The sequence below is a fragment of the Eremomyces bilateralis genome (genome assembly GCF_010015585.1).
Source record: "Eremomyces bilateralis CBS 781.70 unplaced genomic scaffold P152scaffold_4, whole genome shotgun sequence".
Lineage (NCBI taxonomy): Eukaryota > Fungi > Ascomycota > Dothideomycetes > Eremomycetales > Eremomycetaceae > Eremomyces > Eremomyces bilateralis.
In genome coordinates this window covers 343,236-361,939 of record NW_022985070.1, presented here as the reverse complement: position 1 = coordinate 361,939, position 18,704 = coordinate 343,236, and the positions used below count along the sequence as shown (strand labels likewise).

Below are 18,704 nucleotides of genomic sequence, written 5' to 3'. Positions count from 1 at the left end.
GACCAGGAAAGATCTGGCTGTGAGAAGTGCAGGAGAAAAAAGCCATCGAATGTATGACGACAGTCCTCGAACCTGCAGTATTACCTACTCCGTCTGAGTCGACTTGATTCCCGTCACAGAATATTGACAAAAGATCCTTGAACTGTAGGCTGCAGGCAAATATTCCAGACGACGGTCGAAATTTCAGGAGGATGGGCTAGGCAACGCGTATGGTGTCCATCGATCATGGTCCATGGATTGACATCTGCCTGTCCCATCAAATATGTTAAACTTGGCTCCACCGCCCTGCTATGAAGGACCACGATCACCGCCCTGTAGAGTGAGTGAGTCGTAATCATCTCCTGGTGCATCGACCTTTGATTCGAGCTTTCATTATTATCCGTCGAATATTCTGGATCATCGACAGTGGCTAAAGAACGTGATAGAGTCGGCAACCTGGCAAACCCCATGCCACTTTCACCAGTCACCAGTGCATAAATCCACTGCGTCCAATCGAGCGAATGGGATATCTCCCGACTCTCCACACATCGACAATACTGACTCTCCTGTAGGCTGTAGGCAGATGAATTTCCTCGCCGGAACCGACCCACGGAGGAATGCGGAGGGGGTCTCGCACGGGCAAGTTCGTATTGTCCGGTATCATTGGGCAGGTGATGAGAACGGTGGCTTTTTTCCCTCCTCGTCGCGGTTCGCACTTGCATTTTGATTTGGGAATCAAGCCATTTGAGTTTCGCTGCTTGCCAGACCTGCTGCCACCACAGAACCGCCGAGAAATGAGGGAGGGGGGATGCAAGTAGGATGCGAGGATGGGAGTCCGATGGCGGCTTTGTCAGAGGTGCAGACTGGATCCATCGGTGACAATATGATGATCATGGACCAATCAGGAGGGGAGGGAGCACGGTCATTCCTCCATTGGGACTCGAGCTAGGCCGGATACGAGTTGAATGTTACCTGGCATTTCAGGTGAAATGCAGGGGAGAGCGTAGGCAATAAGGCAACTCCCCCGGGATACGGAGAAACGTGCAATTTTACCAAGTTAATTACAGCCGTTTGGCAACCAAGACCCTGTCCTCGCATGTGCTTGCCGATTGCTTTTACTTCTTATTAGTTATTTTTGTTAACAGGATTTTCCGTGAGGCACAGTACGGAGTAGGGTTGTAGTTGGATCAGTTGGCTTTGTCTGACAACCGACAGGGAATGGAAGACCAGAAGGCCTTTTCAAAGCTTCCGGGTGGTGTGTTTGTTTGATTGGGATAAGATTATGTGAACAGGATCATGAATGATGATTGATGAAAGGGATTCATCCGGATGCACTTCAGTGGTCCATCAGGACTTCAGGAGGCCTTTACTCTTAGCAATTTGCACAGGGTCCAAATTTGGCTGGTGCATGCCCATCATACGGTTTGGCTGGTCACTGGTTGTGTGGATGCTCGATGGGGTGTTAGGGTTGTCACTTGTCAGTTGTACCGTGCGGGCGTCGGCGGTCGGATGAGTGGCCCAGTGGTGTGTTCATGTTGTTTGGTGTGTGTGATGCGTGCGCCTGTGTGTGCTGCTGCAACTTGCGAGCCTTAACCCAGGCCTTTGATGCCCTCATGCCCATTATTGCCCCCATCCGCTCCGCTTCTGGAGACACGGGCTAATACTATTATTATGTTGAATCGCGGGTGGATTATTCAATGGAATTACTGAAGGACTGAATGCGGAAATGGTCGAATAAGCCGGCAAAGGACTCATGAGTGCTCATTATTCAATTCGCCCATCCATCTTTTTCACTCCAACCAAATTTCACTTCATCGCTTTTTCTTTGAATTTTTCCATCTTGCCCCATTCGATCAATCTTCAGCTCCTTTTCACCCCCTCCACCTCTCATTCCCGTATTCACTTAGGCCTGACACAGTCACACAACCACGACTCACCATCACCAAGACACCAACAGCCCACGCAACCGGCCAATTCTTCCCTTGCGGCACGATCCTTCCTATGGGAGATCCGTGGACACCTGGACGGGCAGAACCACCCTAAAGTGACTAGTGTTTAGCGCAGTCTGACCACTGACGAACAGGCGCTCCGTGGCCCCCGATCCCGTTCCAATCCGCCGCCCGCTCTGGTTGCTGAAAAAAGGTGCAAACTCAGCCTGCCGGTTTTTCCTCTCCCTCCGCACAGTCCACAGCCCACAGTCCACACACACACCCACACACACACACACACACACACACCATAGTCCACTCCTGGCTCTCTGTTCTCTCTCACACAGACAGACTCCCCTTCTCCCTCCTTTCCGTCATCATCGCCGCCTACCTCGCTCCTCCTTCCACTCTTTACTGAAATCCTACGTGGCTGCTATTCTTGTATCCGCTACTGTCCGGTGCAAGTCTGAAACCTCCCACAAGAGTGGTCGCAAGGTCCAGTTTGTGTGCGATTGCCTGGAGCTCTGTGGCATTCCTAGAGCGGACTCCGACGACACGAACCTGACGACTTTTCTACACGAAACCCCATTGCATTTCATTCCCCTCGCATCGCTCTTCGAACAAAAGTCTTCCTTGGGATATCATCATTCTTCGGCGGTTTTCCCTCTGGCATTCTTTCGGGAAGAGTTGGTCACGGCATATCCCTTTGGCATATCCTCCAAGTCGCCTCACATCAGTTCTCGAACATACTCAACCGACTTGATTCCTCACTTGAACCATCGAGAGGATTCTTGGGTCTATTGACGACCTATTGATTTAGCGTCGTCCGACTGTGGTATTACCTCAATATCTTCGTTCGAGTTGCCCTCGCACTTTGAACCGCACAACCAACCACCAGCCATATTCCTCTACCGTCTCGACACTTCGACATCATCCTCAACGCGGCATCTTGAGTCGTGCGACCGAATCGAGCAATATTTTCATCAACACAAATGTCGTCTTAATCGACCCGACGCTGGGAATCAACCGTTTACCGGTAAAACACCGGTCGTCGACTGTCTCACCTACCTTTTCTTTCCTTCAATTCATCCTACCACTATTGAACAAACATCCGACATTGGACATTGCATGAAGAGCCTTACCTAAAAGAGTTTTCGTTGTTCGCTTTCGAGCTTTCGCTCCCTCCCTCCTTGTTGGTGGAAAGCAAAGGACCGGTACGTCATAACAATGGCTTTCTTCGGCCAATACTCCAATTCAAAATTCTCGGTACTGATATTCTTTTCGCAGCGTGTGCCTCCACACCCGTTTCTTGCTTTCTCCGCAAATCCGTGTCGACCATGCCGGCTTTCTATCCTCGTTCACTGCCTCGAGGCCATCTGCCTCTGACGCCTCCAGAGTACGTACCGAGCTACTCTGCTAATCCCTCTGTCATGCAGTATCCTCAGAGCTGCTACCCGAACCATCCAAACGTTGGGCGTCATGAGGAGGCCGGCTACGACTACTCTGCTCGCTGCGATCAATCTCAAGTTCCCGCAGCGGCGCATCAGCCGATGGTTTATCACCCTAACGTTCCGGCCTATCCTCATCCCCATGTGGGCCTCGCACCCGTCAATCACTACTATGATCCAGTAAATGGATCCACACTCCCTCCGATGCGACCCTACGAACAATCACAGGCGATCAGCGATCCATCACGAAATCGCCAGGTCGCAGACCGTGGCCAGTCTCAGAATCATGCTCGTCATAATGCCCAGGATGAGAAGGCCACCGGAGGAGTGTCGGCAAAGCTCGACTATGACATGGAGATGATGACAGACTTTGTGGCCGAAATGGCACAGGGAATGTATGCATTCTTATCATCCGCCATTTGCCTGGCCGATATTGACATTGGATCCAGCATTCAACGACCCGGACAGCTCATCGCACCGACCTATCGCAAATGGGTGAATTCCGTCCTCACCGCGACCCGACTCCCGAAGGCGACCATCTTGCTCAGCTTGCACTACCTGTCCATCCGGATGCAAATCATCTCGTCTCGCACCCCCCAGCGCCGCCAGGACGACCGTGGCGATGTTCTTGAGATGCTGACCACTGCACTGATCTTGGGTAGCAAGTTTGCGGACGACAACACTTTCATCAACCGTTCCTGGTCCGAAGTGAGCAGCATCAATGTGAAAACCTTGAATCGGCTCGAACGCGAGTGGCTCGGCGACATGGTCTACACCCTCCACCGCGATCCCGCGGAACCGAACGGCTTCAACAACTGGCTGGCGCACTGGGAGGAATACGAGTTCCAATCGGTCGCCCGCTCGTCTCGCAACAAGCAAACTCACCTGACCGTCGAAACCAATGGACTACTTACACCGCGTTCTCATCACGATGGCGTCGATCCAACTCTTACACCACTTTCTGCGCACCCGCACTCGACCACGTATCCAGCTCCGTCCCAACAAGCCCCTGCCAGCTACTCCAACCCCGCACCTCCACCGTACTCCCAGTACGACCCATGGGCCAACTCACGCACCGATTCGTCCCCCATATCGGCGCCTCACACCGGGCCAAACACCCCCGAGTACTACGGCACACCCGGCGTCTGGACCCCTACGGAAGGCTACTCTCGACGCACGATGTTCGGCTTCCCTCCTCAGGGCCCTCCGCCTCAATCGCAAGGACGCCTCGCGTCGACCCCTGCACCCGCCCCGGGTATGTATGGGATGGCGCCGTCCGCGGCTCCATATACCCCGCAAGCCTACGGCGCGCCGCATTATCCGCATCATGCCTATGGAGTGTGGACCGGCAATGGAACTGTCAGTGGAGCGTATTGGCGCGAGCAATATGCGCCGACTCAGCAGCCTCCGTATATGATGGGGTATGTGCCGCAGACCGTGGTAGGCTAGATACCTGCATCTTTCGAACGGGCCACTACACTTGCCGCCGCGGCTCACATCGTCGATAAATTCCCTACAACGGACCATCAATCATTGTTTGCACTTTTGATACCCCACGAACCTTTTTCCCTATTTGGTTTCCTTCACTTCCACTAGTGTGCAGCTTCCAACCGTTGCGTCCGACCCGATCTAAACTTTGGAACGATTTGGCTGCGGATCGATGATGCCAATTTCCGCATCGCGCTCGACCGCGTGGGAGTCGTGGCAGATCATTCATGACCGATGTTTAATACACGAGGCGGCGGACTCCCTTCAAAAGCAGAGTGGCTACCGCGTGTTTCCAATCATCTTTGCTTTATTTTGCTTTGGCGATTTCGCCATTCCTGTTTAGCTACTGTGCTCATTTGTTCTGCTTGCGTTCTATTGCTTTGCTTTGCGTTGATTTTCGTGCGTGTGATGTTCCCATAACATTCCATTCACTTGCCGCTGCGTTTTCATGTCCTCCCCCCCGGCCCCTAAATGCTGGTGTTCAAAATGTTCCATGACATGACATGAGCGAAGGAGTTGCTCCTTGAATTTGTTTCCATTTTTGACTTCGCGCAGCATTGCATCGCATACCGCCACTAGACTTTTGCAGTGTACTGCTTTACGATCTGATTACTTCAAACGACCTCCGAGTGTCTCGGCTGATTGGTTGGACACTGAGATGATGGGCGGGACGTTAGCTGGCCGGACTGAAGCCGATCAATTTCACGTCTCGCACCGCTCTCTCAGGCGGCCGTCAGTTCGCTGACCAGTGGAAGAATCTCTGTTTCATGACGGGCATGATCGTTTTCCGCTTCTTGCCGCATACTTCAAACACGCTCACAGGGATCGGCGGCTTTCACGTCCCTTTCCTTCTCTCACGATTCACCTGATTGTAATCGTCGCGTTACGCTTTTCCCTTGATTACTCCCGATGCCACGGCAGGGGTGTGCTGGAGCGCACACCAATAGATTTGTCTGGGTTATGGTTTTCCGGGTTTTCCTCTTTTTTCTTTTATCACACATCATCCGGGTTGGGGTAAACCCAACTCGCGACGGGAGGGGTTTTTTTCACGGAGGCATTTCTACGACCCCGGTAATAGGCGCTTTGGGAGGTGCTGGCCTCATTCGCTAGAGTTGCGCAAAAAGGATCTGGGGGTTTCATGGTGTTGTACGTCGTTCAGGCGGGTGGCGATGGGGGTGGAGGTAATGGATCAAGGTTCGTTCCTTGGATGGGAGACGATACGCGGGGAAAAGTTTCTACCTGCCAATATTGAAAGGCATGCTTCGTCGCTCCTTCCCATCCAAGAACCTCCATCACTCTCCTATCACCCAACAAACACCCCAAAGACACGTGACTTACATCAACGATCGTTTCATCAACGCATTCAGCATCCATCATCGGCCGGGCGATTCCCAAAAATTCATGTTTCCTTTCCTGTTTATGCACACAAACACAACAAACCCATGTAAATACTGATACATACATACGATTATCCAAACAAACACGATCAGAGGAGTCCAGCATCAAGTCGGCTGCGGCGTCCGAAACGCAAAACCGAGCGAGCAAGCGATTTTTCTCATGACTTTCGTTGAATCCGACCGGATTGTCGCGTCGGACCGGACAGTGCACATGGTTGTTAGGTGGGGATGACGGAAATATGAATATCTTCGCTTGCACAACATGACATGGCTAGACCGTAGGTGAAATCGTGACGAAAACAATAAACATATTGATTGTAGATGGCATTCTATATGACTGGTGATACCAGGGCACCGAGTTCCATTATTAATAGCCCAAGATTGAAGATTCCCTTTATACACTGAATCTACCGATATCACAAAATCGACAGATCCTCCTTACTCCCCTCGTCGAACCATTCTCCTTCCCACCACTCCCCTTCCCCCTCATTTCCGCCTCCACCTCATCCCCTCCCTTTCCCCCCTTATCCTCCACCGGATTCATCGCCAATCCCCGCCTAATCGCCCTCACCATCTCCGGTGTCATCCCCCCATCGCATTCCCGACCCCCTCCTTTCCTTTCTCCGGCGCCCGCGGCGCCGGCACAGTTGTGGTCATCAAGGCGAGTTGGTGCTATCCGGGCGGCGTCCGGGCTCTCTGGACAGGTGGGGGAAGGCAACGAGTGGGAGAGCCGGCTGCGAGGCGATGTGCGGTATCAGATGAAGGTCACGAAGGACCATGTTAGGGTGGTCAGAAGGATGGCGAGGTTCGGCGACGCGAACACGAGCACCCACACCCGAAACGTCGCGGTGGGCTTGTATGGGCTCGGGAGGCAGGTTGGCCCGAACCGGTAGGAAAATCCCGAGACCGCGATATTGATGGCCAGGAGGAAAATCACTTGTCCGAATCATGGTCTGATAGACCACACCCGGGCTGGTCGCCTAGAGACAGCAGCTTACACCATTCCTTTTCTTTATTCGTCCTTGCGGGAACCATGTGCGGGCGCATTGCGTGAAGGGATAAAGGAATGCACTAGATATAGATTCTCTTAAGGCACGGTCGCGGGTAGCTGCAAGGAAGTTCAACGTAACAAAGCGAAAGATGGCACGACATGACTGAGAGAGAAGCATTGGAGGTGTTTTGGAAACCTGATTGTGTACCCGCGGGTATAGTACATGTTTGAAAAAACCCGGCGATTCCGAAATCCCTGATGCGGTGTCATTGAGCGGCAAAAGGCTCAATGATGTTTGTTCCGCCAGTCTGTTCTCCCTTGCATGATACCTCCTCATCCCATCGAAACAGTACTACTCGTACATCCAGCACAGGACGCCAGCAACAATGAACCACAGGACCTTAATGCGCCCTGATATTAAAAACCTTTCCCCTTTGGCGCCTCACATCGTCAATAAACTCAATTCAGCGGGACAAAGCGCGGAATGCGCATATACCCTAAACCGTCTTCATGACCGTATGTCAGTATTTCAAAACATTACGCCACCCGCACTGGGTTTCGATTAGACGGGAAAACCTGTGTAACCGATTCGGAGGTGCCCGCGCATCCCGTCATCCTTCTCCCTCCCCCACTGCCTCATCCAGTCCCGTTCCTTGGACTTCGCTTCATCGAACGCTTGGCGGCAATCAGGTGGTAGCTCGGCGAGCACGTCGTCGGGTACCGCAGAGAGACTCTTCGCGTAGTCCGGGTGGCCCTGCACGGTGTCCGACCCGGGGGGTCCGAAGCCAGCCATGAGCGGTGAGCGCATCTCCGTGTCGACGACGATGAAGTTCCGGGCGATCTTCTGAGTCGGGGGCGGGAAGCGGGAGGCGACGAGGTCCCGACGAACCTCGCCGTCGATCTCCATCTCATGGCCGTCGCCATTGTGTGCTCCGTTGACTCCGTTCGTCACTCCAGCAATGGCGTCCAGTTCGGCGGCGTCGGTGTTGACTTGCTGCCATCGGACGTGGGTCGGTTGGGTGTTCTGAGGCCTCATCATGATGTTCGTGTGGGGATCGTAGATGCCGCCTAGGACTTGGCGGCGCATCTCGGTTAATTGGGAGTTGTAGCGGCTGGCGGATGTTAGGGAGGTCTTGAGTGATTCGAACGCGTTCCTTACCTTGTAGCGAGAGCGTGTTCCACCATCCAGTTTGCATGAGTGATCTGAATCTTTCGCTTTCCCTGCGGCCTCTGTCCTGGCTGGAGTGGAACGGTCGGTCCCGATGTGTGGTAGACGGCGCTGGCTCCGTGCCATGCGACATATTGGTTTTTATTGTAGGGTTCGCCTGGTGGCGGAAGTCGGTCGTTGGGATCGGCAAGTTCGCCCTCGGTAACACCAGATGCCTTGTATTCCGCGACCTTGTAGTCGTCGATGATTCTTCGACCGCCTACAACGATCCTCGAGCCAAACTCTCGGAATACGGATCGTGCGGTGACCACGCCAATGGCGCGACCTTTGTAGGAATGAGGGATGACATCTCGGCTGATGAGGTCCCGTTTCTCTTCGTCGGTGGTGATGACTTTGTGGAGACGCAGGTGTTTCGTGAAGAACAGATAGCTGTCTCGGAACCCGGTACATCGCGCCGGCTCGGTGGAAAGCATGTAGAGCCTCCCCGACCGTCCACTGATGGTAAAGGTGCGGACACGGTACTCGCGCCCCTCGAGAAGGTTTCCAAGCTTGTCGACCTTGGTCTCGCCCTCGGGATCTTCAGGCAATACGATTTCATCCGCGACCACCTCCGCCGTATTCCCCTCTTTGTCGATGGGGACACGATTGCTGAGAGGCGTATAACCGCCTCGACCTCGTCCACGACCGCCTCCAGGGGGTCGGCCTCGTTTGCGCTTGACGGGTGGCTCGGTATCTTCGACGCCTAGATCCCAGTCCGGAGGGCGGTTCTTGGGAGGGCGACCAAGTCGCTTCCGACGCGGAGGGAATTGTTGGATTTGTGGAGGTGTATCAGGTTCCGATCGAGGGAGTTCTATCTCGGATTCGGGGGCTTGCGACTGAACATCTTCTTCAACGACCGGCGTTTCGGGGGCAGGTTCGTTGACATCTTCGTCCATCCGCTCGGGTTCGGGCTCCTCCTCGGAGACGGGCTTGACTGGCGTGGATGTTGCTAAGGTATGTTAGATCCGATAGAGGAAGTATTCTAGTGGAAGGATGCTGTTGGCCGTAGGACAGACTGTACATACTTGATATCGAGCCATTAGCGATCGCGCTGCGTCGCCCTGAGCGGCGGGCCATTTTGGCAGTAAGGACTGGCGATGCTTGCGGGTGGTCCTTGCGGGTGAACAGAGTACCTGCGGATACACAATGATTTTTCTTTGCGATGACTGTAACCCGAAATTGATTTCACGAATCTTTGTCAACCATCACCATCCCACATCAGCACATACGTCCTCCTGGCTTCGTGGTTGTTGATAGTTAGCAGAAGCGCAAATCGCAATCGTGAGGGAGGTGATCCGTGCACGGATGGCTGCAAGAATGAAGGGTCTGATTGGCTGATTTCCCTTGCTTGATTACAGTGGACGAAACGAGCCACAATCATCATTCCTTTCTCCAGCGGGCGATAGCGACCCAAATATCCTTGCAATTCACCTGACACTGCGTGCACCGCTACAGACTACAGTAATGCTGTACAGCGGACGAAAGCGACCGGTGGTGCAAGGCCAGGCCAACGCTCGGCTTTGGAACATCAACAGGATGATGCAGCGGGCGACGGAGTGAGCGAACTATCAACCACTATCAACCACCTACTGCCCTCTCTCTCATCTATCTCAACACTTTCGCCCTATGAGAGGGGCACCACCGCCTGACATTGACATTCAACTTCTAGCGGCCTACCCCATCTTGTACGACCGCAACCTCCTTCACTAAATGGATGTCCTTCATCTTCTCGGAGCCTCTTTGTCGTCCTCTACATAGCCAAGCTCAAGAGGCTTCATGAGAACCCGCGAACCTTAAAAGAGGAACAAGAGATGGCGCACTCTTCGCGAGACCTGGATCGCGTATTCCAGGAATTGAAATCCAAGTGAGTTCAACACCTCTCGCCTTGGAAACTCATCCGTATTTGCTAATGCGCGACTAGGAACGACGATGTCCGCTTTCGAGCTGCTGGTGTCTTGCGACAGACCGTCGACACCGCACATCGAGGTCCGTACTCACCATGACTTGGAAGTGGAATATATTGCTCATGAATAGCAGAACTCCCGCCCGGCCAGTTTTCCGGATACTACGCCAGTGTCATCTCGAGAATCTCAACCCTCGTCGTTCAAAGCCTCGACACATATGACCGAATCGGAGGAATTCTTGCCCTTGATGCCCTCATTGACTTCAAGGGCGATGATGCTGGAGTCAAAACTTCTCGCTTCTCCGGCTATCTACAATCCGTCCTCCGCGGCAATGACACAACTGCGATGGTCTTCGCTGCACGCGCGCTCGGGAGGCTCGCAATACCGGGCGGAACCCTCACTGCGGAGCTCGTCGAAGCGGAAGTCAAGGGTGCCCTAGAGTCACTTCAAAGTGAAAGGAAAGAACAAGAGCTCCGCCGCTATTCGGCCGTTCTTGTCCTCAAGGAACTGGCTCGGAACTCACCCACCCTCATCTATTCCTGGATCCCTCAGATCTTTGAAGTGATCTGGTCCGCCCTGCGCGATCAGAAACTTTTCATCCGCGAGAAGGCCGCCGAGATGGTTCGGCAATGCATTACGATCATGAGCACCCGTGATGCGAAGACACGCGATCAATGGCTTAACCGAGTCTATGAGGAGGCTCTACATGGTTTTGGGATCGCAACAAATGAAGCGGTCCATGGATCCTTGCTTACGGTCCGAGAGCTGTTCGATAAGGGCGCCATGTTCATGGAAGGCAATAGATACCGCGAGGCTTGTGAAATTGTTCTGAAGTACAAGGATCACAAGGAATTGGCCATTCGCAAAGAGGTGGTTCAAACAATTCCCGTTCTTGCGAACTACACCCCCAACGATTTTGCTACGAGCTATCTCCATCCATGCATGGTTCACCTGCAAGGCCTCATGCGCAGAGACAAGGAGAAGGGCATATCTTTTCTTGCAGTCGGCCAGATTGCAGGTGCTGTTGGCAGCAACATTGCTCCGTACCTCGACTCAATCATCGGCTTCGTTCGAGAGGGTCTTCTACCCCGGAATCGGACGAAGGTCCCGTGTGAAGCACAGATCTTCGAATGCCTCAGCATGATCTCTATTGCTGTAGGACAGGCAATGAGCAAACACGTCCCCACGCTTCTGGATCCAATGTTTGCTTGCGGCCTGTCGGAGGCGCTCACACAGGCACTTGTGGACATGGCTCATTATATCCCGCCTGCCAAAGCCACCATTCAACAAAGACTCCTCAACCTCCTTAGCCAAATCCTCTGCGGACGTCAATTCGTTCCGCTAGGCGCCCCCCATCACACGCATGGCCCGATTCAGATCTGGACTCGAGATCACAAAGATCCTCAAACCATTGAGCAGCGGGAATCCGAAATTGCTCTTTCACTTCAAACACTGGGAAGCTTCGATTTCTCTGGGCATGTGTTGAACGAGTTTGTTCGGGATGTGGCCATTCAATATGTCAATGCCGACAATCCCGATATCCGAAAGGCGGCATCACTGACCGCCTGCCAACTGTTCCTTAGAGATCCTATCGTCCACCAGACGAGCCGACATGCGATCCGTGTTGTCGGAGATGTCATCCAGAAACTACTGACCGTTGGTGTTGCTGACCCCGACCCGGAAATCCGTCGTGTGGTCCTTAAGTCGCTCGACACTCGGTTCGACAATCACTTGGGGAAAGCAGACAATGTTCGGAGTCTCTTCCTCGCCCTCAATGATGAATTCTTCGCCAATCGTGAAGCCGCAATGGAAATCATCGGTCGTATCAGCGACATCAACCCTGCTTACATCTTCCCCTCCCTTCGGAAAGCGATGATCCAACAGCTCACGCAAATCCAGTATTCCAGCAGTGCAAGGAGCAAGGAAGAGAGTGCTCGACTCCTTAGCCACTTGGTGACTGCTGGACCGAAACTGATGAAAGCGTTTGCCGATCCTATGGTCACGATCATGCTTCCCAAGGCTCGCGACGCGAACCCGGAACTGGCTTCAACAACCCTCGAAGCTCTTGGAAACTGCGCTGCGGTCGGTGGCCGCAACGTGCAAAAGTTCATCCCGCAGCTAATGGGAGCGATCATTGAAAATTTGCAGGACTTGAGCTCCGAGACCAAACGAATTGCCGCCCTGCATGCGCTCGGCCAAATCGCGACCAGTTGCGGCTATGTCATCGATCCATACAAACACCACCCCGAACTTACCGAGATCCTTCACAATATCGTGAAGCATGAGGGCCCTACTGCTTTGAGAGGTGAAGCGGTTAAAGTCATGGGGATCCTTGGTGCTGTCGATCCTGACGTCGAAGCCAAGCTGGCAGAGAAATTGCCTGAGCAGCATCTCATCTCGGACACCCAGCCGGTCACGGACGTTACTCTCGTCATGAACGGCACTACTCCGTCCAATGAAGAATATTATCCGACTGTCGTCATCCACACGTTGATGGGATTGTTGAAAGACAATTCGCTCGCGCAGTACCATTCGGCTGTCATCGACGCAGTCATGAACATCTACGCAACAATGGGCCTCAAATGCGTGCCTTTCCTTGGATTGGTCATACCTGGTTTTGTGACCGTCATCCAGTCGGCTCCTCCTGGTCGCGTCGAAGGTTACTTCAACCAACTTTCTCAATTGGTGCGGATCGTGAAGCAGCATATCCGGCAATTTTTGCCCACGATCATTCAATTGATCGACGAATACTGGAATGGACAACCGCTCCTCCAGGCCACCATTCTGTCTCTCATCGAGTCTATCTCCAGGTCATTGGAGGGAGAGTTCAAACGATATCTCGCTCCACTGCTTCCTAAGATGCTTTCAGTCCTTGACACGGACGCATCCCCCTCTCGGCTACCGTCTGAGCGAGTGCTCCACGCCTTCCTCATATTCGGCAATGGTGCTGAAGACTACTTACATCTCATCATCCCCGTCATTGTTCGAATGTTCGAGAAGACGGGCCAACCACAAAGCATCCGCAAGCAGGCCATCGAGACCCTCGGACGTTTGTCACGGAAGGTCAATCTTGCTGATTATGCGCCGCAAATGATCCTTCCGTTGGGTAGAATCCTTTCAACGGCAGACACGTTGATCCGACAGACAGTTATGGACACGCTTTGCGCCCTTGTCTATCAAATCGGGCAAGATTACATTCCCTTCATTTCGACCATGAACAAGATCCTTCAAAACAGCAAGATCACCCATGCGAACTACGCTCAGCTGGTCAACAAGCTCGCTCGAGGAGAGTCCTTACCTCAGGATCTGAGTCCGGACCACCGATATGGAGACGACGACGATGACCATATCATCGCGGAAGCTGCGCTGAAGGAGCTGCAAGTCAACCAACAGCATCTGAAGAGTGCGTGGGAGGCTTCCCAGAAATCGACCAAGGAGGATTGGATCGAATGGATGCGTCGTCTTAGCGTCGAGTTATTGCGCGAGTCTCCCCAGCAAGCGTTGCGAGCATGTACTCCTCTGGCAAGCATCTACAACCCCATCGCACGCCAGCTGTTCAACTCCGCTTTCGTGTCTTGCTGGACCAAGCTCTATGATCAGTATCAGGAAGATCTGGTCCATTCCATCGAAACAGCTCTGACATCGACCGAGATCCCCCCGGACATTTTGCAGATGCTGTTGAACCTTGCGGAGTTCATGGAACATGACGACAAGGCTCTGCCAATCGACGTGCGTTTACTGGGTGCCTACGCCATGAAATGCCATGCATATGCGAAAGCCTTACACTACAAGGAGCTGGAGTTCAACGCGGAGCAAAACCCCAATGCGGTCGAGGCGCTCATCGGCATCAACAACCATTTGCAGCAATACGATGCGGCGTTTGGTATCCTTCGCAAAGCGCAAAACTACCACGATGTTGATCTTCGCGAGTTCTGGTACGAGAAACTCTCGCGATGGGATGAAGCTCTGATAGCCTATCAGCGCAAAGAAGACGCAGAAGGCGAGAAGCCCGAAACCACGATGGGCAAGATGCGTTGTTTGCACGCTTTGGGAGAGTGGGATGTTCTGTCGGCGCTCGCTGAGGAAAAATGGGTCGGGGCAACCTCGGATTGGCGTCGCCATATGGCTCCTCTTGCGGCGGCGGCGGCATGGGGTCTTGGAAAATGGGACCTCATGGATCAGTATCTTAAGACGATGAAGAACACCTCTCCGGACCGATCCTTCTTTGGCGCGATCCTTTGCATTCATCGCAATCAATTCGACGATGCGTTGACTCTCATCGAACGAGCTCGCGGGTTGATCGAGACCGAGCTGACGGCTCTGTTGAGCGAATCATATGATCGAGCATACCTCCAGGTTCTCCGTGTGCAAATGCTGTCCGAGCTTGAAGAAGTTATGGCGTACAAGAAATTCCAGGCCGAAGATGACGACGACAAGATGCAAATGATGAGACTCACGTGGGCCAAACGCCTCAAGGGCTGCCAGCCGAATCCGGAAGTATGGCAACGCATGATGAAGGTCCGCTCCTTGGTGATCGGGCCGAGCGAGAATATCGCCATCTGGATCAAGTATACCAATCTGTGCCGCAAGAACAATCGTCTGGGCCTGGCGGAGAAGTCGTTACATTCGATGCTGAACACCAGCCAGCCGATCGCCCACTACATCCAGGCCAACATGCACAACACCGAGGTTGTCAGCTACAAAGTCGCATACACCGCATTCAAGTACATGTGGGGCAAGGGCCAACAAGGGTATGCCTTGGATTTGCTGAAAGGATTCAGCACCAAGGTGTCGGAGGATATTTCTCACCGTGCTCGACACATTGCCCGAACGATCGAGGATGCGAAGAAGCGGGAGGAGGGACATCGCACATTCCCGCAACATCAAGGCAATCCGCAGGTCAATCCCCATCTCCTTACTGGACAATCCAGTCGAGACCACGATACCAAGCCAACCCACGTCATCATTGACGAAGCGCTCAAAGAAGACCGCACCCTTTTGGCCAAATGTTATCTAAGACTCGGAGAGTGGCAGGAACAGCTTCTGGAAAGTAAGTGGGAGGGCGAAAGGGTTCACCATATTCTGGCTGCGTACAAAGCCGCTACGGAGCACAACAAGTCGTGGTACAAGGCATGGCACGCATGGGCATTGGCCAATTTCGAGGTCATCAACTCCTACAATTCGTCGAGCGATCGCGAAACTACCGACTTCCCTTCGAGTGCGATCAAAGATCACGTCGTGCCCGCCATCGAGGGGTTCTTCCAGTCGATTTCTCTCTCATTGAGCAGCTCGTTGCAGGACACGCTACGTCTGCTCACCATGTGGTTTGCTCACGGAGGCCACCCGGATGTGCGAAAGGCGGTTCGGGAAGGCATTGAGCTCGTGAGCGTGGACACTTGGCTTGAAGTCATCCCGCAATTGCTGGCTCGGATCAACCAACCGAACCGGATCGTCCGAGAATCCATCCACAATTTGCTCATCATGCTTGGGCGGGCGCACCCTCAGGCCCTGGTGTTTCCATTCACCGTGTCCGTCAAGTCGGATGCGCACCAGCCGAAGTCGCACGCCAAGGAGCTCATGGAAGTCATGCGTCAGCACTCCCCCAAGCTAGTCGAGCAAGCGGAGCTCGTCAGCACGGAGCTCATCCGAATCGCCGTCCTTTGGCATGAGCAATGGCACGAGGGCCTCGAAGAAGCATCGCGACTGTACTTCGGCGATCGGAATATCCCGGGGATGTTTTCGGTTCTCAAGCCGCTGCACGACATGGTCGACGATGGGCCGCAGACTCTTCGCGAGATTTCCTTCATCCAGTCGTTTGGGCGCGAGCTTGGGGAGGCGAGAGACTGGTGCAATACCTTCAAACAGACCCGTGAAGAGGGTGACATCAACCAAGCATGGGACCTTTACTATCAGGTCTTCCGGAAGATCGCCCGGCAACTTCCGACGCTTTTGACCCTCGAGATGCAGTACGTGTCTCCCAAACTCAGAGACGCGAAAGACTTGGACGTGGCAATTCCGGGCACCTACTATCCCAGGAAACCGGTTGTTCGCATTGCGTCGTTCGACTCGATCAGCCATGTCATTCAGTCGAAGCAGCGCCCGAGGAGACTGATCCTGCGCGGAAGCGACGGGAACAATTACCAGTATATTCTCAAAGGGCACGAGGATATTCGTCAAGATGAACGAGTCATGCAGCTGTTTGGGCTCTGCAACACGCTTTTGGCCAACGATGCCGAATGCCGCAAGCGGCATCTCGACGTCCAGCGATATTCCGCCATTCCGCTTTCGACGCAGTCCGGTCTTTTGAGTTTTGTGCCTAATAGCGACACCCTTCACGTTCTCATTCGCGAGTATCGCGAGAGTCGCAAGATTCTTCTCAACATTGAGCACCGAATCATGCTGCAGATGGCACCCGATTACGACAGCCTGACGCTGATGCAGAAAGTTGAGGTGTTCGGGTACGCGTTGGACAACACCACCGGCCAGGACCTGTACCGTGTCCTCTGGCTCAAGAGCAAGTCGTCTGAGCAATGGCTTGCGCGACGAACAAACTACACGCGCAGCTTGGCGGTCATGAGCATGGTTGGCTACATTCTTGGATTGGGCGATCGACACCCTTCCAACTTGATGTTGGATCGCATAACCGGCAAGATCGTGCACATCGACTTTGGCGACTGCTTCGAGGTTGCCATGCACCGAGAGAAATATCCGGAGCGCGTGCCGTTCCGCCTCACTCGCATGTTGACGTACGCGATGGAAGTCAGCAACATCGAGGGAAGCTATCGAACCACCTGCGAACATGTGATGCGGGTTCTCCGGGATAACAAGGAGAGCGTGATGGCGGTGTTGGAAGCGGTACGTCCTTCGATCGATTTCTTCTATTTATCCTGTACTGACTTTTCGTCTCCCTTAGTTCATCCACGACCCGCTCCTCACCTGGCGTCTCAACAACCGCGAATCTCCCGGCGAAACCTCCTTCACCTCCGAACGCCGCGCCTCCATCATCGGCGTCGAGCCCGCCGCCACCGGCGCCGCCTCCAGCATCCCCGACCACCCCCTCCCCTCCCACACCCGCCGCGACTCCTCCTACCGGCCCCGCGCCCGCTCGTCCACCTACGCGCAGCAGAACGCGGTCAACGACACCGAAGCCAAGGAAGTGCAGAACGCGAGGGCGCTGCAGGTGCTCGGCCGCGTCAGGGAGAAGGTGACGGGTCGTGACTTCAAGCCGACACCGGAACTGGGGGTGGATATGCAGGTGGATCGGCTGATTCGCGAGGCGACGAATCTGGAGAACTTGTGTCAGCATTACATTGGATGGTGCTCGTTCTGGTGAGCAGGAAGCGTTGTAAGAGAGGGCAGAGTCCGGTATGATGGATCTCTCTATTTTTTCGTCTGCCCATTTGATCATATCGAGGCGTTTTAAGACGACGGTTGCTGGTCGTTCCAGCCGAATGTAGCATGAGCGAGGGTTCGAGACATCAATAGCTGCAGTCTGCCGTGTCTTGCGAGTGCTCATTCTAGCACCTTCAGGCGGAAACCAGGGTCGCACGGCGTCTATAAGGGAATGACGCTGAGTACGGCTTGGTGTTATACGGAACGTAAACAGGACTATTTATCCCAAGGGTCGGGTGATTTTGTACGATACCCCAAGAGGAAGCGATATAGTATACTGTTACCGTAGCATAGTTTAGATACAAGCAATCATCTTAACCTCAGGAGCGCTCGATAAGGTGCTAGGATAAGGGATGATGGTCAGCCTTCGCATCCTCGGTTCCACAAATGCAGCCATGTGTTGATGTCACGGGTATGCCCCATTCGTATCTTCGTGCATCGATCAGTGTGTCGATCACGAGTTTCGACAACGGTTAATATCTACTGCTCAAACAAGCATATACTTTGCTTCTCATCGGGTTAGAGCATGGCTGGCATGGCTAGCTTCCCCAAGATATTCACCATGGGCATCGTGACATAATCTCCGTCGCCACGCTTGTGCAACCATCCAAAAGAATTTCATACATTCATCATCAGCTGTACGACTACCTGACACCTGTAGATAGGATACCAATTGCACTTCGAGTCACCCCGCGGTGCCCAGCAGGGGCAAGCTAGGCCTGTCATGAATTCTGCACATCAACCCGGCGCTGATGCTTGCATCCTTCTAGCCAACCAATGACGTCTACGGCTATGGAGGCACCATTACGGAGCCCACGGATATCATGTACAAACGAGGCACGATCAGTCACCAATGCAGCACTTGAGCTTGATCTGCGCTGCTTCTAGTGGGGTTCATAATTCATGGGGACGTCTCCGCAACGGCGCAGAGCACGAGGGAGCCGGTCGGATGGCTTCAGGTTATACAGAG

The 18,704-nt window shown here is 53.6% G+C and overlaps 4 protein-coding genes across 4 annotated transcripts; 2 read left to right on the top strand and 2 right to left on the bottom strand.

The window, feature by feature from the left end:
* Nucleotides 1-19: 19 nt before the first annotated feature.
* On the bottom strand, nt 20-1,005 carry P152DRAFT_234160 (uncharacterized protein). Its single transcript, XM_033674575.1, has one exon. It carries the CDS (start codon nt 699-701, stop codon nt 114-116), a length of 588 nt encoding a protein of 195 aa, XP_033536444.1. The 5' UTR covers nt 702-1,005; the 3' UTR covers nt 20-113.
* Nucleotides 1,006-3,244: 2,239 nt separating this feature from the next.
* P152DRAFT_464768 (uncharacterized protein) lies at nt 3,245-4,804 on the top strand (the record flags this gene model as incomplete). The annotated part of the gene is made up of 3 exons (XM_033680585.1): nt 3,245-3,750; nt 3,805-4,610; nt 4,656-4,804. The coding sequence occupies 3 exons, from the start codon at nt 3,245-3,247 to the stop codon at nt 4,802-4,804; spliced, it is 1,461 nt and encodes a 486-aa protein (XP_033536443.1).
* Nucleotides 4,805-7,793: 2,989 nt separating this feature from the next.
* P152DRAFT_471478 (uncharacterized protein) lies at nt 7,794-9,515 on the bottom strand (the record flags this gene model as incomplete). The annotated part of the gene is made up of 3 exons (XM_033681067.1): nt 7,794-8,343; nt 8,391-9,387; nt 9,464-9,515. The coding sequence occupies 3 exons, from the start codon at nt 9,513-9,515 to the stop codon at nt 7,794-7,796; spliced, it is 1,599 nt and encodes a 532-aa protein (XP_033536442.1).
* A 499-nt stretch (nt 9,516-10,014) lies between these two features.
* Nucleotides 10,015-18,057, top strand: P152DRAFT_479945 (TOR1 phosphatidylinositol 3-kinase). Its single transcript, XM_033681738.1, has 4 exons — nt 10,015-10,302; nt 10,360-10,424; nt 10,476-17,197; nt 17,256-18,057. The coding sequence occupies exons 1-4, from the start codon at nt 10,250-10,252 to the stop codon at nt 17,673-17,675; spliced, it is 7,260 nt and encodes a 2,419-aa protein (XP_033536441.1). The 5' UTR covers nt 10,015-10,249; the 3' UTR covers nt 17,676-18,057.
* Nucleotides 18,058-18,704: the final 647 nt, after the last annotated feature.